At 45.1% G+C, this 22,767-nt stretch overlaps 1 protein-coding gene across 1 annotated transcript; it reads right to left on the reverse strand.

Moving 5' to 3' along the window:
* Positions 1 to 285: 285 nt before the first annotated feature.
* Positions 286 to 15,296, reverse strand: LGSN (lengsin, lens protein with glutamine synthetase domain). The gene is made up of 4 exons (XM_008139312.3): positions 15,173 to 15,296; positions 14,195 to 14,389; positions 7,660 to 7,826; positions 286 to 1,702 (listed from the first exon to the last, which is right to left on the reverse strand). The coding sequence occupies exons 1-4, from the start codon at positions 15,261 to 15,263 to the stop codon at positions 500 to 502; spliced, it is 1,656 nt and encodes a 551-aa protein (XP_008137534.2). The 5' UTR covers positions 15,264 to 15,296; the 3' UTR covers positions 286 to 499.
* Between the last annotated feature and the right edge of the window lie 7,471 nt (positions 15,297 to 22,767).

The raw sequence follows: 22,767 nt of genomic DNA on the forward strand, positions 1-22,767 counted from the left end.
TGCACACCCCCTACTGGGGATGTGCCCGCAACCAAGGTACATGCCCTTGACCGGAATCGAACCTGGGACCCTTCAGTCCGCAGGCCCACGCTCTATCCACTGAGCCAAACCGGTTAGGGCTCTCTCTCTCTCTCTTTTTTTTTTAAGTGATGTAAATTTTGCTTTCTCATTCTTAAAGACATTTTTATTGTGTGAATATACATGTTGCCTGAAAGAAAAAAAAATATATATTTGATCGAGGTCAACAGACACAGGAAATGATGACCCCTGGACAAGACATGGTAAGTTTGCGTAGTACAGCTCCACGGCAACTTTATTGTTATCAGAGTCCTCTCAGCAGCCCGCTTCATCTGCCAACTACTCCACGGCGACGAAATACAAGAGTGACAGCCCTTGTAATCTTCTCGTTAATTACGAAAGCGCAATCTTCCCTTTCTGCTAGCTCAGCTACTTAAGTCCCAAAGCCACATCCCTAAAGGGATCGTTAAGGGATCCCCTTCTAAATAAAATACTCCAAGAATTTGTTTCTCTCCGCATCTGTTTCTTCGTTTTCCAGCTCATATTTCTTCATGGCCACAAAGTACCGAATGAAAGTTTCTCCGAGAGCCTGTCGCAGGCATCGATCCTCCTCCAGCGCCACCAGGGCATCTTCCAGTTTCAAAGGGATCTCGGGAGGCCGGGCCGGATAAAGCGCGGGGTTGTCCTCGGGGCCAGGCAGGGCGCCGCCGCTGCCGCTCTGCAGTCCGTCCAAACCTGCTGCCACGGTGGCGGCCAGCACCAGGTAAGGATTGGCCGTGGCTGAGCCCAGGTTATTTTCCACCCGGGGGCCCCTCTCCCCGTGACACTTGATATTCAAGGCACAGCTGTTGTCATTATAGCCCCACGTGGTCGGCACGCTCTCCCTCGGGTCCTGGCTCTGCTTGGAGTAACGCTTCCGGCAGCTGCCGGCAGGAGCCATCAGGCAGCTGAGCGCGGCCGAGTGCTGCAGGAGCCCGGCCACCCATTGCTTCCCGGCCGTGGTGAGCGGCTCGGCGCCGGGGCTGCTGCAGAACAGGTTGTTCTTCCCTCCCGCATCCCAGAGACTGTGAGACAAAATCCCCGAGTTGCAGAGCCCAGTCTCGATGAAGAAGCTGGTGATGTAATTGTGTTTCCGGGCCACTTCCTGGACGCCTGTCCGGAGGGTAAACGCGTTGTCGGCGGAGCGGATGCCGAAGGCGGGCAGCAGGCAGACCTCCACCTGGCCGGGCCTGGTGGAGCAGGAAAAGCTCTCGACCTCGGCTCCCGTGTGACACAAGCCACCCACGAGCTCCTGGAGGAAGCGCTGGTCGTGGCTGTCTAACAGGGCGGAAGCCGGGAAGGAGATGGCCTTGGCGTTGATGACTTGGGGCGCACCCAACAGGCTGAAGTCGTAGAGGAAAGCGGAGAGCAGGGAGAAGCCCGCGGCCTGCAGCCGGCCCAGCTGCCTCCGGGCGAGGTGCCGCGGGGACGTCCACACGGGCTCGCCCGTCACCGTGAACGGGTCGCAGATCACCCTCGCCGTCCGCTCGGCCCACGGCAGCGCCCGGAAGGTGGACAGCTCGGGCCTCAGGACTATGTCACTGTTGAAGCACGTGGCTCTGATGTGATCCACTTCGTTGCCCTTAGGGTTCGGTATCAAGTCAAGGTAACCTCGGGGCATGAAAACGCCGTGGACCACTTTTTCCTAAAGTTAAAGGATAGAGCAATTAGGTTTTGAAACTTGAAAACAAACATAAATGGGGAAGGAAGGGGTGATGAGGGGAGGAAAGTGTGTTTAACATCGATTCGTGAGCATTAACTTAATTTTATTTTTTTGAAAGAAAACCCCAATGGTACTTTTATAAACAACTCGTTGTTTTTAGCCTTGAAAGGCTTCATAGGCTCTCGAATCTGAAAATAGCCGTCATAAATAAAAGGTATGGTGATTAAGAAAACGTCTTTCGAGCAAATGACAAAGGCAAAGTAAAGCCTTAGGGAATTATTTGAAACTAGGGGCCCGGTGCACAAAATTCGTGCACTGGGGCGGGGGGGTCTCCTCAGCCCAGCCTGCCCCCTCTCACATACTGGGAGCCCTCAGGGGATGTCCTACTGACGGCTTAGGCCCGCTCCCCATAAGCCGAAGTCTGGCCTCCCTTTGTGAGAGACAACCGGGCTGATCAGGGGAAGGCACCAGCCCCATCGCCCTGCTGCTGGAGCCACTGCAAGTCACCGCAGCCACCAACGTGTTTTCATCAACACGGACTCCAGTCCCTTCACCAAGAAAAAAATGACAACTTTCTTTAGGCATTTTCAAGATGTGTCTTTCATAGAATATGACATTTCTTTCTTTCTTCTTTTTTTTTTTTTTTTTATCCTCACCTGAGTATATGTTTCCATTGACTTTTAGAGAATGTGAAAGAGAAAGGGAAAGACAGAGAGAAACATCAAAGTGAGAGGAATACTTTGATTGGTTGCCTCCTGCATGAGCCCTGACCTGGGCCCCAGCCAGGGAAGAGCCTGCAACTTAGGTACATGCCCTTGATCAGAATCTAACCTGGACTCTGCAGTTGGCAAACCTAGGCATTATCCACTGAGCCAAACCGTGTAGGGCAGGTTATGACATTTCTTAGCCCTCCAGCAGCGGACTTTCATTTTTTTCTCCAGAAGTGTGGTGGAAAAACCCTAGATCACCTTTTTGGATTCTTATACCCAAGTTACTAAGAATATTACCAGTGGCATACAGGAAGCTTAGCCAATGTGCAGTCAGAAAAGGTGTTTCCTCTGTAGTTCACACCTATCTCCTGTGATCTCCAGCTCCACCCCTGCCAAGGCCTAAAGCCTCCAGCCCTGGGCAGGGACCCCCAGCTGGCTCCACCCCCAGCCAAGTCTGCAAGCCTCTGGCTGAGGCTCGGGCCCTGGGCAGGGACCTCCAGCTGGCTCCGATCACCTGCAGAGGACCCCAGCTGGCTCTGATCACCTGTGGGGGACCCCTGCTGGCTCCGATCTTCCCCTCTGATCTTCAGCTCCAATATCCCAGTTCCAACAACCGCTGCTCTCCGAGGCTGCAGCCATCTTGGTTAGGTGTATTTGCATATTTGCTTTCTGATTGGCTGGTGGGCGTGGCTTGCGAGTGTAGCAGAGTGATGATTTGCATATTACTGTTTTATTAGATAGGATGGTCATGACCAACAATAATTTCCAAAGCTCTTTTTGTTTTGTGGCATCGTTACTAATACTTCGGATAAGGCTTTCTTTGGGCTTGTCCTGTTGTAATCCCCATAGTTAACTGCCTCTCTACAGTAAAGAACTGGAAGTCCTTCTTAGAGCTGAGTGCAGTCAGTCCCACAACACACACCCGGGAAGCCAGGTCTGCGGACAGCTACACTCCTCTCTTCATTCACTTTACACCCACTAAGAATGAGCTACCTCACAGTCTCACAGAGTCCCAAAAACCTTGCCTGGGAATGTGAACCTATATCTCCATAGTTACCGCTTCCAAAATGTTGTAAGCATGAACTGGAGCTCTTCCATTAATTATTTATGTGAAGTTAGGCAACTCGGACCATGTACCTCGGCATCCATGTCTATGAAACAGAAGCTAAACTAGGTGATAGCTAAGGCACTTTTTATCCATGTACCCTCTTGGGTTCAATGGATTTGGTCATTTATTTAACTTTTGCTATGTGCCAAACAACAGGAAAGTGATGAGGTGATAAAGTCAAGCAGACACATACAAAAACACAATTTCTAGAAATGGTGTAATAGGAATATCAACAAGGCTTCATGTATTGAAGTTTACATTAATGGACAGAGAGGAAGCCGACTATAAAGTGTGGTTCCCATGATGTCAGTGAGCCTTATGAGATTAATAAAATGTACTGACGTTCTGCAAGCCAGATAGTTTCCTATATTACCTCCAAACCCCAAGAGCATGGCTACCAGGGAGGTGTTGGTGCTAGCAGACACAATCTACTAGTCCACTCTTCTGTCTTCTATTGTGAGCCACTGCCTCCTTCGCTTTCCACTGTCTCTACACATACTTTCAAATGCCATTTGACTTGGCTGAGCCAAATGTGCTTTTAGCAGTAATAATGTTGAGTAAGGTGAGCACTACTCATCTGCTGCCTGATTTTTTAACTCATTCATAGGCTTGTATATATACACTTTACACACATACACACATTATGGGATTTTAGAGTACTTTAGTATGAAATCCTTTCATTCAAATTTTCACTGTAAGAAATAATGTGATTTCCCTAACTTGTCATTTTTTTTAGTTTGAAAATCTGTATGTTAGTTGTGTATCTAAAATGAGGAGTGATGTATTTTATTCATGAGACTTCCAAGAGTTTCTGCAATTTAAATCTGTGTTTGCACGCACTTGATTGTGAACAATAGAGAACAGCTTGCTACCATTTTACTCTTCATGAATTTAAAGAATAGTAAAAAGTTAACACTTTACCCTTCAGGTTATTTAATCTGTGTTTTTCTGAGCACTCTTTTTTAACTGTCATTTTCTTTATTCTTTTATGAACATTCAGAATGCAAGCTACTCTTTATTAGTAGTGGGAAATACATAAATATATACACACAGACCTTGTTCATGACAATTGTTATCTTATTTTATGTTTAAAAATATAAACAGTAGGGCAATTTCACACTGCAATATAAATCACCAGAGAATCAATAAAAATTCTTACAGAATAGCTCCAATCTCAATGATCACTGACATTTTGGGCCATATTAAAGGTCACCTTTTGAAACAACCAAAGAATTAGTCATGAGTTCTATATCATGTTTTGATTAAATCAAAGATAGAAATAATCTGCATATAATTTAAATAAAGAACTAATTTTTTGATAGAACAGATAGTATAAGTTGGTTGTGTGGTTTAAATAAACTAATATTTGTAATATTGAGCATAATGCCGGGCACATGGTGAGTTTTCTCTAAAAAGTGGATACCATCATTTTCAGAGGTTCCCCATTTGGCCTCTTCCAATTATATAACAGTCTTTTCCTCTAGTCTTAGTAGATGGCTTGTTTTTAAAAAATCAATGTTTTTTCAATTTTATAAGAAAGAACATTTAGCTCAAATTAACAATAAAAGGAAATATAAAAGCAGAGCTGGAGGCAGAAGGTGCAGTTAAAAAAAAAAAGAGGCAGTGGAAATGGAAGAGAAGAACCACTACTGACTAATGTCCCAGCTCCACCACTAACTGCCTGTACTATTTTTTAAAAGCTTTCCTTAACTTCCCTGGGCCTTACTCTCCTCATCTATAATGAAGTCAATGGATTAAATTATGTTATATCTTTCCATAGTCTAACAATAATTTTCAAATTGATACTTTATTTTCCCCAAATAGAAAAAGACAAATTTTAATTACTTTATAAAGATTAAAATTACTTTTCTCTAAGCCATTGGCAAATTTAAATTACTGACTCCACTCTTTGTTTAATGAATTTCCCATACAGAATTGTATATATATATATATATATATATATATATATATAAATATAAATGTTTATTTTTTTAAATATATTTTTATTGATTTCAGAGAGGAAGGGAGAGGGAGAGAGAGATAGAAACATCAATGGTGAGCAGACCTGGCTGCTCAGGTGTGTGTTATAGGACTGAAAAAGACTTCCAATTCTTTACTGTAGACTTCTGAGAGGCAGTTAACTATGGGGATTACAATAGGACAAGCCATTGATCTGCTGCCTCCTGCATGCCCTTCCACTGGGGATCGAGCCTGCAAACTGGGCATATGCTCTGACTGAAAATTGAACCGTGACTTCCTGGTTCATAGGTCAATGCTCAACCATTGAGCCATGCCACCTGGGCCAGACACACAATGTTTAGATTGGTCTGCACAGATTAACCTATTTTTAATGTCTAGTCATGATAAATTTTCCAAAATCAATTTAATCTTAAGTTATAAATATTCATGCTGCAAATAAATACTCATTCTTATTTATACCTTCAAAAGTTCCAAAATAAATTTGAGTTGTTTTGTTAGAAAATATATAGCTACTGTATAATCATTAAATAATAATAATGAAATGTAGCCCTAACCAGTTTGGCTCAGTGGATAGAGCATCGGCCTGTGGACTGAAGGGTCCCAGGTTCGATTCCGGTCAAGGGCATGTACCTTGGTTGTGGGCACATCCCCAGTAGGAGGTGTGCAGGAGGCAGGAGGCAGCTGATCGATGTTTCTCTCTCACCGATGTTTCTCTCTCATCAATGTTTCTAACTCTCTATCCCTCTCCCTTCCTCTCTGTAAAAAATCAATAAAAATATAAATAATAATAATAATAATGAAATGTATTAGGAAACTGTAGTTAAGAATAAACAGCAATTGCCCTATCTAAATTCCAGAAAAATAAAAGTGGTTCTTATATGTGGGACATTGAATAAGATAATGGAAAATATTTTCAATAGCAATAAAAAAATAGAATGCAGAAGTTTTCTCTGTACATCAATTGTATCAGCAAATGTAGGGAGCAAGTGCTCAGCAAATGTAGGGAGCATATTAAATTATATTTTCATAAAGGAGTTCCATTGAGGAACTAGAGTAAGGTCTTAAAAATGTAGTTTCAGATGCCATTAGTAGATTAAATTATTAGAAGTTGGCAAAAACTGAATAACAAAAAGTTTTATATTGAGGTCTCTGGCATGTGCCTGAAGTGCCAGGAATGGTTTCTTATTGATTGAAAGAAAGTCATGTGAATTAGATCCTGGGCCTATCCACAACAAATTTCACATTTTGTTATCAAAAGTAACCAACATGTGCTCTTGCCTGGATAAAGAGGAAACAATATCTGCAGGCTGATCTAAAGAATTTCTTAAGAAACAAATTTGAATCTGTTAGCATTGTTTTAAAAGGTGTTTTGAAGATGCCCAGTTTTTTTCCAGCATAAAACCTATGAGAAAAACTACAATTTGATATTACAGTGATAACAATTATATATTTTAATTTAGAGCATGCTTAACTATTATATTTTTATATAATATGACTGATGTCTCATTCCTAAAAAGTCATGTTTCAGTTGTACAATACTAGTGTACCTGTCATTAAAATGAAGACATGATATAAATTGAAAAAAATCTTACGATCTTAGAACATATCCAAAAATACAATATTTCTTAATATCACTATTTTAGAGAAGTTAATAGTCATTAAGTCATCCAACAATAGAGTATTTTCTTATCAGAAATAGAAGCTAAAAGGGATATGCTTTTTATCTAGCAAATTTCTTTCTATTTAATTATTTTTTCCCCTTTTATATTTGCTCCTGGGTCTTCTGTTGCAATTTTCTCATGTCAAACAAAATATAATCTTCATAATTGCAGTAAGAGAGAAAAGATAATTCTGTAGAGGGAAATTATTCAAAGCAGAAGGACTAAAATTACCAGTCTTAATTAGTTTTATATTTCTATTGGGTAAAGGAATGGCTGTTTGGGAGCTGAAATTATGTGTTCAGCTCCTTGGGGAGCAATAATGTGTTTGGGAAGGGACAAGAGAAGAAACAAAATAAAGTATTGGTTTTCAGCTAAAGTTGCTGTGTGGATTACAATAAAATAAGAAAGAGTAATAAGGACCATTGGCTTGCTAATGGTCATGAAATTACATTCAGTCATAACTCGACTTGTAAAACTCACCTGGAAGAAGTGTGCAGGGATAGTCTTAGACCTGGACACCCCATGGAGATCTGTGGCTTCAAACCGCACAAACTGAAGGTGGTTTTTGGCCATCTCTTGTTTAATGTGCTTCATTCTAGAGGAGAGTTGAGGTACCTTCGGAATTTGTGTGCTGTCCCCAGTGTCATCTGTAAAACAGAGAATGGTTCTAAAGCATTAGACCATGATGAAATGAGAAGCAAAAGGAGGCTGAATATTCTTTATGACTATTAACTGTGACATTCATGTCATTGGCTTAGAGCTAGAAATCTTACCTTTCTTACTTAGCCTTACGTATTCCCAAGAACATTGTCTCTAAAGGGCCAAGGAGATTGTTTATCACTTGGGACTAGGTGAAAGTTAACATCATTTGCATAAGTATACAGCAATATCATATGTAAATACTTACTGAAAATGCCTTTGCTTATGGAAATTAGAATATATTTGCATAATTAGACAGCTTTGGCATCATATAAATCTGTATATAGATGACTACCATTGAAAAGAAAACACTTTGAGCTCCTTGAACTGGTAATATCTAAATTAAAAGTTCTGGTATGTTTTTTTGTTTTGTTCTGTTTGCCAAAAGGCTTTTTATCTTTAAAGTGTCATCTGAATCTAAGGCATCTACATCTTTCTGTCAAATTTAAAATTTGTGTAAATAAGCAAACAAAATAACTTTTCAAGAATGAGAGTGTAGGAGATGAAAGCTCTAGACTGAGTACTCAATTTTAGCATTAGAAACCTAAAGCAACCAGAAAACAAAAGATGGAATGACAAAATGGGTATAGGCAGACCCCAGATACCAATAATCACTAAAATTAGAAGCCAAAAAAATTTTTTGTTCTTTTCAAGACGTTTGAGATAGTCTTCAAATTCTAAAACTTTACAATTAGAAGAGACTTTGGAGGATAAGTAATCTAATCCAATGAACTCATTAGCTTGAGTCCCAGAGAGGTACGAGGTGCCCCAAATCACACTCTCAGTTCATTGCCAAAATTGAAACCAAAATCTGAACCTTTGCTTTCCAGTGGATAACTCATCACCATAAAATGACTGAATATATTATTTTATGGTGATGAGTTATAAAGCATATAGAAGGGTCAGGCACGTAGTACCCATCACAAATGTTACCTACCGTCCGCACCTTTGGAGAGGCAGTGGACTGTAGGGATTCAGCACAAACACTGGAGACCATCTGCCATCCTCCAAATGCTGCCTTTGCCCCAAAGACTTATGCTCTCGGTGCCTCGGCATTCTCATTGATACAGTACACCTATAGGCTTGTTATGGCGATTAAACAAGTTATCTAACAGTTCCTGGGAGACAGTAAACACCGTATCAGTGCTTCTTAAATGCATAAAGTGAGCACCATTACTGTAAGTCTAGTAACGGTGCTATGATCATATGTGAATTGAATACCCATCAATCTGTCACATCCCTGTCACAGCAGCTTTAATTTTAAAGTAATACCCAAGTATCCTTTGTGACATATAATTAGGCTTTAAAAATAAGCATAAAGATGGACAGTTTAAAATATAGATTAAGTAGATTTAAAGTACATGAAGCATGAGGAAAACAAATTACTGGTTTCACCTATGCAAATATATTAGAGATAATGTCCTGTTACTGATACATTTGGCTACACGGAGACTCCTGAGGGTTTTTTACTACCTTCCATTTAACACAAACAATTAAGCTGTAGCAATTACAGTATTTCATGCTAAATTAGCAGTTGCTGTGTTCCCGACCTATTCTGAATTATTGGGTATTTGGCCCAAGTTAAATAATTCTCCTTAAAGAAAATAAAATTTATAAGCATGTTAAAATATGGAAAATTTCAGATAATCAGTATTCTAAACATCATAAGCAATTAGATACTAGTATAAGCTACAAATTTTGTTTGTTGTTTTTTAATTTATCTTTATTGTTGAAAGTATTACAAGTGTCCCCCTTTTTTTCTTCATTTGTCCCCATTGACTCCTCCTCCTCCCCACTCCCATATTTTAACAACATAAAAAGTTAGAATGTTAGATTACAGGTAGTCCTATTAGTCTTTTACCTTATCTGTATCTTCTAAGTTTCTACAATATATATGTGTTATTTTTAAAAAAGAAAAATATTGATCCACTCAAGATAGATTTTTTTTTTTTTTTTAGTTACCACTACTATTTATTCTGGACATAGTCTTGGGAGCTGCAGAAAAATCCCTGCCCTCATACAGCTTTATATTATTGAATGAGGGAACTGTAGACAATAAACATGCCATTGAATGCAAAGCTGAGATAATTTGTGGTGAAAAATGCTGAAAAAAAATGAATAAAACATAATCACCTAGAATATTAATTCTATGGGATTTGATCACAATGTGCACAGGTCCAACCATTGATTCGGTTTAAGATCACCAACTTTCTCTATGGCTGGATAATGAGTATATGTATTAGTTTGCTAGGGCTGCCATAACAAATACCAGGTAGCTGTAACAGAAACTTATTTTCTTACAGCTCTACAGGGTAAAGGTCCAAGATCAAGGTGTCAGGGGGGTTGGTTTCTTCTGAGGCTCTCTCTCCTTGGCTTACAGGTGTCCTCTTTAATGGTCTTCCCTCTATGTGTGTGTCCTAATCTCTTTTTCTTATAAGGACACAGTCATACTGGACACCAGTCATATTGGACTCAGGGGAGACCCTACACAGCTCGCTCCACATTAATTACCCCTTTTAAAATCCCATATCCAAGTACAGTCACATTATGAGATACTAGGGGCTTGGACTTCAACATATGAATTTTGGGGGGGGACTCAATTTAGTCCATAACAAATTTGTTCTAATTTCATTCAGAGTCCTCATCACCACCTGCATATTCTATGACACACGTTACTGTCTGTCTTTCCCACTTGCATGTCATCTCCAAGAGGCCATGGCCTGAGCTTCACTTGCTGCTGTCACCCTAGTACCTGTAGCAGTACAGGCATATCATAGGCACTGGATGGCTTTCATTCATTCATTCGTTCATTAATACATGCTGTGTGATTTGACCTTGTCTAATTAAGAAGCAAAAATTGACATCACATATTTTGGCATGTTTCCTAAGTATCCATTTTTCATTTAAAAGTTCATTTCTTTCACCAACTATGAGAACCCTATCCAATCTAATTTCATTTTCAAGGCAGTAACTAATCTAGCTGCATCATTGTCTGAATTTCTTTTCTTCAAATAAATCATACTTGTTAGTTACAATTAAACCTTTTGGTCAGCCCTTCCCAGATGCCCATGATGAATAGCAGGCAGATAATTGCCAGTTCAGGGTCTCATTTGTTTTTCTTACAGTGTGGTTCCTGGGACGTGTTCTCCTTTTCCATCCCCTCAGAGGACTAATAAATTAAATCAATGTGTTTTTATAGAGGAAGTTTTACCAGTGTGAATGTTTAGAGGGAAGAAATCAGAAAATACATACAAAAAAAAAACACAAACCATAAAACCTCCAAGCTCTGTAGCAACTAGAAGGCTGTGTTCAGTGACAACAAGGACATAGTTCAGTTGCAGAGAGCAAGCCATAGTCACTTATAAAAGGCAGATTAGCTGGGCATGTGGGCTTTCAGAAATATTGATTCAGAAAGTGCACTCTATAAGCACTCAGTTTATGGCATGCCGGGGATAATCGGCCATGCTCCCTTCCCAGGGCCTGCCCCTCTTTATCCACATGTCCCCTCTGAGAGCCACCCTGCTAATGCAAAGGTACCCCACCCTCATGCTAGCCCCGCAGTGTTGGAAAGCCCAGGTTGCAGAATAGCCTGGTACAAAGCAGGGACAGAAACAATAAAATGTGGAAATGTGGCCGGGGGAGCGGGGGGGGGGAGGGGGGTGGAGCTTTTCATATACATATGAAAATTCAGAGTAAGTATTATAGAGAAGAAAAGACAATATTGAAATTCCTTGCACTTACTAGTATTGGGGGGGGGGGGTATTTTTTATGTTTAATTTTAAATTACATATTTTAAAATACACATGTAAGTGTTTTGTTTGGGTTTGTAAACTTTTTGGTGGTTAGGGCTTAAAAAAACTTAATCCTGCCCTGGGCCAGAGAGGGAGCTCCTGAATTAACTCAATTGAGTCAAAAATGGTACTCAAGCACCTGGTTGATTTGTGCAGAGACAGCTCATGACACAAATTCTTTCCTCAGATTTTTTTACTTGAGACTAAGAAATGGAAAATTCCATCTTCTTTTTTTTTTTTTTTTGGCTGAAGGTTACAAATTGCTCGTGGAAGAGCTAATATGACTGGCAGATGTTTTCGTATTAGTCTTCCCAATGTTTGAAAAATATTTTGAATTAGTTGATACTCCAATATCAGAAAATTTCATATAAAAATTCTGAGCTCAAGCTTCTCTTGATAAAACTAGATTTGAAATACTAGATGGATATGTCTTCATAGCAACCACTGGCTGGAGCTCTGAGGTAGCCTGGAATGGTGCATGCATGTTCTAATTAATGGATCGACAAATACCTTCTGTAAAGGGCCAGATAGCAAATATTTGCAACTTTGCAGGTCATATGGTATCCAACTACCAACTATGCCATTGTAGCACAAAAACAGCCATAGACAATACATAAAGATTCTTTACAAAAACCAGCTCCCATGCTAATTTGGTCCATGGGCTATAGTTTGTCACCCTCTAATCTAGTTTCTCACAGCCAGCCCCACTTCCTGTTTTCTTAGACAAGCCCACCTCATGCATTTGTGTTATTTCCCTGGCCCCTGTAGCACTTGTGTTGATAATCCCTGGTGCTTAGGGGCTGTCAGTGCTCATGCTTTTCATGGAGAAAGTCATGAAACCAAAAAGCACAGAGAAACGCAGAGATGAGAGACAGTGTGATAGGCCTCCCAAAGACTTTCAGGCCCTGGAACCTGTAGATTACATCAAACCGTATGGCAAAATGGACTTGGCAGATGTTATTAGGGTTATGTACAAACCTTAAAAATTAATATTGTTATGGATTATCCAGGTTGGCCCTTACAGGCAGAGAACGTTCTCCAACTGTAGGCAGGGAAAAAAAAATATTATTTTGCGGAAAAAGGGGAATTCAGAGAGATTCCAAACATGAGAAGGATTTGAGGCATTGCTGGCTGAGAGATATAGAAACAGAGAGAGGGTTCTAGGAGCTGAGAGCCACCCCAGTTGACAGCCAGCAAAGAAGTAGGACCCTCAGTCCTGCAGCTGTAAGGATCTGGATTCTCCCAACAATCTGAAGGAACAGCAAGTGGATAGTTCCTGGAGTCTCTGGCTAAGAACCTAGAGGTCCAACATTCTGATTTTGACCTTGCAAAACCTATAAAAGAGAAATCAGCTGAGCCAACCCAGACTTAGGACATACAGAAGTCCGAGGTAATGAATTGTGTTCTTTCAAGACGCTAAGTTTGTGGTACTTTGTTCTGCTGGCAATAGAAAACTGATGTCTATGGAGTCCCGATAGCGTTCACTCCCAGGCTCTGCTTCCTCCTCAGGCCCTGTGTGTAGTGAAGAATTTCTCCTTGCCCAAGGAGAGCACTGGCCTCTACCCTTGATCCCTGGGAAGTCATCTCTAAGCTCTCGGACTTTCCTGCCTGACAAGAGTGTCTTAGTTTACCGGAGCTTCTGGCCCCACTAGAATATCTAGCAATGTCATTTATTGTTGAGTCATGTGGTATCAGCTTGACCCCCAGCGGGGACTGAAGACTCAGGTCAGACACAGGGCCAGTTGGCTCTGGAACCCCAATAAAGATTCTGGACACCAAGACTCAGGGGACCATCCCTGGTTACAATACTCACACATTGTTGCCGAGAGAATAGTGTTGTCCATGATGCCACTGGGAGCAGGCAAGTGGAAGCCCTATACTTAGAACTTTTCTGCACTCCCCCCCATGAGTTACTTCTCTTGGCTGATTTTAATCTGTATTCTTTCACAATAATAAACCATAACCTTGAGTATAATCACTTTCAGTGAGTTTTGTGAGTCCTTGTAGTGAATTATCAAAACTAATCTTGGGAAACTCCCAAACATGCAATTAGTGTCAGAAGTAAACGTTGTTTGGTGGATACTGTACCTCTAACGTCACAAACTGCTATCTTCTTACTTTCCAAACCCGTTCGTTCAATCCTTCCAACATTCATTCCCTCATGGGGAGAAAACATACCTCTTTTTAACTAGTTTCTGTCATTTGGATCTCAGAGATTTTTAACCAATACATTCATAGTCTGAAATAGCCGCATCACTAATTTAATAAGCCATAAATTTAGAGTAACAGAATTTCACTTTTAGAAGACTTGCGAGATCATCCATTACAACCTTTTCATTTTCTAGATGGGCAGCCTAGTGTGTAAAGAAAACTGTAAAGCACTTTATCAATGATAGCTGATATTCTTTTAAGTATTCTGACTCCCAGGCTAGCATTCCTCAACCAACATCACATTATCTCTAATTCACATACACATTTAGGACAAGTGGCTGGAACTATATGCCCGTTTGTCCCAGAGTCCTTACCAGTACAGCTGGAGTCTGTCTTGAATTCACTACCAGGAGCACTGGCTGATGTTTTGAGGGGTGAGGGTTTCATCTCTGCTGTATGATCCTGGGAGTCCTCATCATCTTGTGGATGAGATTCATCAGAGCCAGGTCCCACAACTGGTTTGCTCGTATCCCCTAATTTGTGACACACCATTTGTTCTTTGATTCTTTCTGTAGTAATACAGAAAAATGTTAAGGGGCGATGCCATTGTTTTCAACTGTCTTCCAATATGATATGGAGAGAAATCCTTGAGGAAATAATTTATTCCTAGGCGGTAAAATACCAAATAAAGGGCAGTGAGCATAGTACACCATGGTTGTAGGCCATAAGGAGGTGCAATGTCTCTAGAGAATTTAAAAATAATTTTAAATATCTATAAAAAGTCTGGCTGCTTTTGATTGGTGCCATGCACTGCCCTTTCCTACTGACCTGCCTTGGAAAACACCACTGTTCCTAGAATGGAGTCTGTTGTCCAAATTAACTCCTAATTTCAGCACTGTTTCAGATCCATTAGACTTAGAGTCTAGTTGGAATTCCAACATGTGGTATGAAAACCACATGTGGCCTCCTAAATCTTCAGTAATGATCTTTGTACTCATTCTCAGAACAGAAATGTGCTTTTCTTCGTATATGTTTCTTCTTTTATGTTCTCTCTTTTTTCCCACTGTATCTCCTTATTCTTCCCCCTTTAAATTCTGAATATTTTGGCTGATTGTTTTTATATATTTACAATTGTAACCCTGTATTTACCATCTTTTATGTTGACTTCGTACAAATAAATTTTATTTGTTTTTGCTTCTTCCATAGAAGAAAAGCAAATTTATTATGAAAACGTGGACCAAATAGAGATTGTCATTGATGACATATTCTTGAGGGATAATGGTAGCAAGATATTTGAGATTAAGTGTCTCATGCTCTACAGACTGAGCTAGCCAATCAGTTGTACAAGATACCTTTTGAGTTGGGCATATCCATTTCTCCTATTTCAGTTGAAGAAATATGTGATTTAGTGACTTTCTTTCTTGTCCTTCTTAATTTTCTCATCCTGGTGCCTTCCGTCTCATTACCTTCATCTCTTGAATCCTATAATAGTTAATAAACAAAAAGTCCAATAACAGATCATGCATACAACAAAATTTGGTTGTCAAGAAAGTATGATGATTAGAGAGCTAAATTTTAAGATTAATACAGGAGACTTTTATAACGAGGTAAATTTTGTCATTTCCACATCCAATGGAATAACTCAAAATTACAAAGCCCAACATTTCACTCACAGGCTGGATAGTCTGTATCACCTTCCACATGTGGTTTGGGAAATAGCATGTCATAAATTAAGATCTTGTCCAACTAGTCAAGATTTCTATTCTTACTTTATACTCCGGGGTATTTTACATTATTTATTCCTAAATAATTTTGCCAAAGGCATTTCAGCCCAAAAGTCATCTTTTTTAGCATCTCTAATGTCTTTGACCAGAAGCATAATTACCTGAGATTTGATTCTCTTCTCTCTTTTTTCTTACCTCAAACTTATTGTATCCATATTTACTTTACTTCAAAAAAGCACTGCATTAATACTGTTTTGTAACTGTGTTTTACAGTATAAAACAAATGTCATCCCCAAGCTGTCTTATAGCTTGATATGTAAAGAAAAACATTTTAAAACAAAATAACCAAACCTCTTACACTCTAGTTATAATCTTTGAAAGGATCCCTTGATAGACTCGACAGGGCCTATTTCCAGCAGGGGCTAGAGGTGAAGAGCTTCGGGGTCTTCATACCAGCGGAGGACAGAATCACCCCTGAGTCCCGGGACACAAAAACCAATACTAAAACAAAAAAAATTAAAGTGCTGTGCTTTTTTAAGCTGACACTGGTATGTTTAATGTTGTTATACAAAAACATTATGTTTCAGGGGAAAGAAAAGTGTCAGGGTCAGGGTCACAAACTACATTCTAAAATGTTTTAAGCTATTGTCTTTTTGAAGAGCATGTTCTGAGAAGTTTCATATCTGGGGGCGAGTTATATAAATACGTGACCAGAGTCGCTGCTGAGGCTCAGTTGTCCCCATTTATCAATAAAGCCAGGGCAAGTCAGCTTCTGGAGACGGAAAGAGGGGGTACAATTTTTATTTTTGTAACATTCACCTGTCTTCAGATAATCCAGACCAAAAAGAAAAGATTCTTAAGAAAACAACAAAGACAATTCACCTAGTTACTAACCTGAGAATTGCACCAGTAAAATCCCAAAAACTAAGTCACAGTACATGCCTCTAGCTCCATAATAGATGTTCAAATCAAAAGTTTTTATCAGATGAAGAATACCTTTAGTTCAGTCTTTTGACTTTCTCTTATATACTAGGATAATCAGAGTATAGGCATAGCTATAATAACTGAAACAAATTTAGGCGAATCCCTGGTTTATCTTGCCTCCAATAGAGTATTTTTATTCTCCTTAATCTCCTAATTACAGTCAGCTACAATATGATTGATGTTTCATTAAAAAGCCTATTAGCCAGGATTCATGTGGTTTGGGTTCTAATTCTGACTTTTTTTTTTTTTTTTTTTTTTTTTTAATTTCTTTATTGATTAAGGTGTCACATATTTGTCCTCATCCCCCCATTCCCATCCCACCCCTCTCCCCACGCATGCCCCAATCCCCTGTTGAACTTAACCGTTGGATAGGCTTATATGCATGCATACAGGTCCTTTGGTTGAACTCTCCCCCTCCCCCCACCCTCCCCCTACCCTCCCCTATCCTCCCTCTGAGGCCCGATAGTCCGATCGATGCCTCCTTGCTTCTGGTTCTGTTCTTGTTCCTCAGTCTATGTTGTTCATCATTTCCCCTAGATGAGCGAGATCATATGTCACTAGATATATACTAATAAGAACTGAATGTGAGACGAGCAATAATAGTTATGCTGACAGGCAAATGAATCAATCTGTAGCGAGCTTCCCCCTGGACCAACAGTTCTTTTGAGACCCAATTTCAATGTCCAGTAGTTCCTTATGTGTACATGTCAGCACTGACCCCTCAGCTCTGGATGGTGGACAAATGGTGGTAATGGAGGTCCGACTCCCTCTGGTTTGGTCTCGGCCGAACCCAGGGGCACGGCGTCACCTGGACTAAGGGGCACGTGGCCTCACCCATACCCAAGGGGTGCGTGGTCTCACCCGGGCCTGGGACCCAGCCTCACCCGGATGGATCCAGGGGCGCACGGCCTCACCCGGACCCAGGATCTGGCTTCACCCGTACCCAGGGACGCTTGGCCTCTCCCAGACCCAGGGGCACGTGGCCTCACCCGGGCCTAGGTGCACGAGGCCTCATCCGGCTCCAGGGACACATGGTCGCACCCGGACCCAGGGACGCTTGGCCTCTCCCAGACCCAGGGCCACTTGGGCTCACCCGGGCCTAGGTGTACGAGGCCTCACCCGGATCCAGGGACACATGGTCTCACCCGGACCCAGGGACGCTTGGCCTCTCCCAGACCCAGGGCCACTTGGGCTCACCCGGGCCTAGGTGCACGCGGCCTCACCCGGATCCCGGGACACATGGTCTCACCCGGACCCAGGGATGCTTGGCCTCTCCCAGACCCAGGGCCACTTGGGCTCACCCGGGCCTAGGTGCACGAGGCCTCACCCGGATCCAGGGACACATGGTCTCACCCGGACCGAGGGACGCTTGGCCTCTCCCAGACCCAGGGCCACTTGGGCTCACCCGGGCCTAGGTGCACGAGGCCTCATCCGGATCCAGGGACACATGGTCGCACCCGGACCCAGGGACGCTTGGCCTCTCCCAGACCCAGGGCCACTTGGGCTCACCCGGGCCTAGGTGCACGCGGCCTCACCCGGATCCAGGGACACATGGTCTCACCCGGACCCAGGGATGCTTGGCCTCTCCCAGACCCAGGGCCACTTGGGCTCACCCGGGCCTAGGTGCACGAGGCCTCACCCGGATCCAGGGACACATGGTCTCACTCGGACCGAGGGACGCTTGGCCTCTCCCAGACCCAGGGCCACTTGGGCTCACCCGGGCCTAGGTGCACGAGGCCTCACCCGGATCCTGGGACACATGGTCTCACCTGGACCCAGGGACGCTTGGCCTCTCCCAGACCCAGGGCCACTTGGGCTCACCCGGGCCTAGGTGCACGAGGCCTCACCCGGATCCAGGGACACATGGTCTCACCCGGATCCAGGGACGCTTGGCCTCTCCCAGACCCAGGGCCACTTGGGCTCACCCGGGCCTAGGTGCACGAGGCCTCACCCGGATCCTGGGACACATGGTCTCACCCGGACCCAGGGACGCTTGGTCTCTCCCAGACCCAGGGCCACTTGGGCTCACCCGGGCCTAGGTGCACGAGGCCTCATCCGGATCCAGGGACGCATGGTCTCACCCGGACCCAGGGACGCTTGGCCTCTCCCAGACCCAGGGGCACGTGGCCTCACCCGGGCCTAGGTGCACGAGGCCTCACCCGGATCCAGGGACACATGGTCTCACCCGGACCCAGGGACGCTTGGCCTCTTCCAGACCCAGGGCCACTTGGGCTCACCCGGGCCTAGGTGCACGAGGCCTCACCCGGATCCAGGGACACATGGTCTCACCCGGACCCAGGGACGCTTGGCCTCTCCCAGACCCAGGGGCACGTGGCCTCACCCGGGCCTAGGTGCACGAGGCCTCATCCGGCTCCAGGGACACATGGTCGCACCCGGACCCAGGGACGCTTGGCCTCTCCCAGACCCAGGGCCACTTGGGCTCACCCGGGTCTAGGTGCACGCGGCCTCACCCGGATCCAGGGACACATGGTCTCACCCGGACCCAGGGACGCTTGGCCTCTCAGACCCCTGGGCACGTGACCTCACCCATGCCTAGGTGCACGAGGTCTCACCCGGATCCAGGGATACACGGTCTCACCCGGACCCAGGGACGCCTGGCCTCCCCCAGACCCAGGGGCACGTGGCCTCACCCGGGCCTAGGCGCACGAGGCCTCACCCGGGTCCAGGGACACACGGTCTCACCCGGACCCAGGGACGCCTGGCCTCCCCCAGACCCAGGGGCACGCGGCCCCACCCGGGCCTAGGTGCACGAGGCCCCACCCGGATCCAGGGACACATGGTCTCGCCCGGACCTAGGGGTGCGTGGCCTCTCTCAGACCCAGGGGCACGTGGCCTCACCTGGACCTAGGTGCACGAAGCCACCCGGACCCAGGGGCGCGTTACCTCTCTCAGACCCCTGGTCGCGTGGTCTCACCCAGATCCAGGGGCTCACGGCCTCACCCGTACTCGGGACCCAGCCTTACCCGGATCCAGGGGCCCACGGCCTCACCCGGACCCAGGGTTCAGATTCGCCCGGACCCAGGGGCACATGGCCTCACCCGAACCCAGAATCCAGCTTCACCTGGACCCAGGGGCGTGTGGCCTCACCCAAACCCAGGGGCGTGAGGCCTCACCTAGACCCAGAGGCGTGTGACCACATCTGAGCCCAGAGGCTCGCAGGCTCGCCTGGACTCGGGTCTCAGCGGGGTTTCGTCTTCTTGATCCCAATTCCTGTTGGTCAATTCCCTCTCAGCAATTCCATCGGTCATTTTCTCAGAGCTCCAGGGCGGCTGCCGCAGAACTCGTTGGGCGGCGGGCTCGGCAAGGCTCCGGTGTGCCCGGTGCCCGGCGGTGGGCTGGTCCGGTGTCGTTGCGTCGGCCCTTGGGTCTGCAACGGTGGCCGGTCGCTGAGCGTGCGCACCTGGCCACTTCGGGGCATTGAGATTCTTGAAGGACTCGGAGGTCAGCAAGCACGGAGTCTCCCACCCCATGTCTCCCAGGGGCTCGTCTGTCCGTGCTCGGCAGCGAGTGGAGCCGTCCCCTCAGCCGGAGACCGCCGGGGGAACTGCGCCGAGCACGTTCCAGGCCACCATTGTGTCGCCTGAGCCATAGTTCTTAAAGTGTGGACTTTGGGTCACCGGCATCAGCATCATCCTGCGTACCCCTCTCTTTTATTCTAGTTGTAGAGCATCTGCTCAGCCAGCCCCCCGGTCTTTCTGGCTGGTGTCTGCTCTGCTCTCCTGTCGTAGTCTCAATATTGTTGTGGTAGGCAACGATCAGGCTGCCGCCCTATGTCTCCATCTTGGTCCTCCTTTGTACAGTTAAGTCTTGATTGTTGTTGGTGTCACTGGGAGGAATTGTCCTCCAGGCCAATTGGCCGTGAGGACCCTCTTTGTCCATATAGGAAGAGTTGCTGTGCAGGAGACATGTTTGTGGGCCGGGTCTTGATGCAGCAATGCCTTGGCGCTCACTGAGTCTGCCTCTAGAATGCCTCCCTTATGCAAGTGATTGAAATCTGGTGTCATCTCCCACCAACCACTAGATGCCCTCGTTTCTGGGTCTCCAATGCAGTGTGGGTCAGCCACTACCTGAGGCACTCAGCAGGAAAAAGCATCTGCTCAGCTTGGCTGGGGCGGAGCTACAGGGTGGAGCCTACAACCTTGGCTTCCTGTCAGCCCCGCCCTATGAGGCTCCTGTGTCTGTGTCCCTCTGTATTCCTTGCAAACACCTCTGAGAGAAACGCGCCCTGGAATTTCGCCCACTGCCAAACAGTCCAGTCCCTCCCCTAATGAATCTGGACTCCCAGATTCTCGCCTGGAACTGGGTTTCAGTGCAGTTGGAACTGGGTCTCAGCGCAGTCTGGCGTCCCTGTCTCCTTCCCAGCAGGGCCACCCAGTGGCGCAGGCAAAAGTCCGTCCTCTGCGCACCTTCCAGTGCGCGCGTCTGGAGCCGCCGCTTCTCTGTGCCTCCGCCACCACAGCCCAAATTCATTCCCCCAGCGTGCGCCTGGCTTCCCAGGGTTTCGCCCGGAACTGGGGTTCAGTGCAGTCGGAACTGGAGTTCGGCACGGTCCTGAGCTTATGTCTCCTTCCCGCTAGGGCAGTTCAGTGGCGCAGGCAACAGTCCGTCCTTTGCGCCCCTTCCCGTGCGCGCCTCTGGAGCTCTGCCTTCCCCCGCTCCTCTGTGCCTGCGCCCCACAGCCCAGATTCATTCCCCCAGCCTGCGCCTGGCTTCCCAGGGTTTCGCCCGGAACTGGCGCTCAGTGCAGTCGGAGCCGGCGCTTAGCGCACTCCAGAGCCTTTATCTTCTTCCTGCCAGTGAACGCCGGCCAGGCCGTCAGCCGCCCCCTCCTCTCCGGCTCCATCCTCCCCGCAGGCGCGCGCGCTCGTGTCTCCGCCAGTTTCTCCATACCTCAGGCTTTTACGGCTCCCCCGATTGTCCCCGTGGCCCTCTCCTTCCCCCCAGCTGTGGGCATTTCAGTCCGCCAGCTCTCCTGTGGTTCTGGACGATGTCCATTCTGACCTCTAGTTGTGCCTTTGAAATTGTTGTGCCCGGCTGCAGGTTAGGTGTTTCACCTATGCCGCCATCTTGGTTTCTCTAATTCTGACTTTTCAACTAAGTAGCAAGTCCTTCTGGAGCCTTTGTATTTTCATCTAGAATCACTACCATTTTATAAGTATTTCGTAACCAGACAATATTATGTCTCATTTAGCACTTACAAAACATGCAGGGAACATTTGCTATTACCTACATTTTTGCCAAGGCAGAAATAGGTCCACAGGAGTTAAGTGATTTGTTCAAGGTCATATAACTGCCAAGGAAGAATGGGAATTATTTAAGGAACTTCCCACATCACCACAGCCTGACAGTTGAACTAGATGGAGTTCCAATTCTAATGTTATCTGTGTGACTCATAAAAACTTGTTCATTCAACTTCCTCAATTATATATTCTTTTACAGTTGCATTTTTTTTGTTGCTGTTTTTATTAGCTGTGCTAATGGTTACATATTTTGACCAACATCTCTCAATACCATTCTAGATGCCACTGCTGGGGAAAAATTAGGGTCACTACAGCTATCACTCTGCCCAGGGCCCTCTATAACTTCTATGTACTCTAAGCAGCATTCCAGTCTTTTTGAGATCTTCTGTGTGGTCATTGAGAAACTTTCTTTTCTTCTTTACTCTCTACTTTATACTTTAATTGCCAATATTTTAAAATTATAAAATTTAACATAAAAATCCAGATTTCTGGCATTCTTTGGAGATTTGGAAAACTGGCATCACTGGGGCCACATTTTGTCATAGCAACAACTGGCTAGAGCCACATGTTGGCTCCTTCCTGGGAAAGGGTGTCAGCTCTGGTGTTCACCATCTAGCCCATGGTATATCTTCATTATCTGCCCTGAACAACCTGAATCACTTTCTTTACCACATGGAAGACTTCAATTCCATCACAGTACTTTATTGTAAGACTAGAGGCCTGGTGCACGAATTTGTGCACCAGTGAGGTCCCTTGGCCTGGCCTGTGGGATTGGGCCAAAACCAGCTGTCCAACATCCCCTGAGGGGTCCCGGATTGCGAGAGAGCTCAGGCCAGGCCGAGGGACTCCACCAGTGCACAATCGGGGCCGGGGAGGGACGCGGGAGGTTGGCCAGCTGGGGAGCAACTGCGGGAGGGCTCCAGGGCATGTCTGGCCCATCTCGCTTAGTCCCGATTGGCCAGACCCCAGCAGCAAGCT

The sequence above is a fragment of the Eptesicus fuscus genome, chromosome 10 (genome assembly GCF_027574615.1).
Source record: "Eptesicus fuscus isolate TK198812 chromosome 10, DD_ASM_mEF_20220401, whole genome shotgun sequence".
Lineage (NCBI taxonomy): Eukaryota > Metazoa > Chordata > Mammalia > Chiroptera > Vespertilionidae > Eptesicus > Eptesicus fuscus.

Bases quoted from the DNA above. Each gene is read 5' to 3' on its own strand.
- LGSN (XM_008139312.3), bottom strand. From the start codon at position 15,263: ATGAGAAAATTAAGAAGGACAAGAAAGAAAGTCACTAAATCACATATT. The intron at 14,390-15,172 runs GTATCTTGTACA...GTATTACTACAG, and splicing joins GGATATGCCCAACTCAAAAG to AAAGAATCAAAGAACAAATG. The intron at 1,703-7,659 runs GTGAGTTTTACA...CTTTAACTTTAG, and splicing joins TCCCTGCACACTTCTTCCAG to GAAAAAGTGGTCCACGGCGT.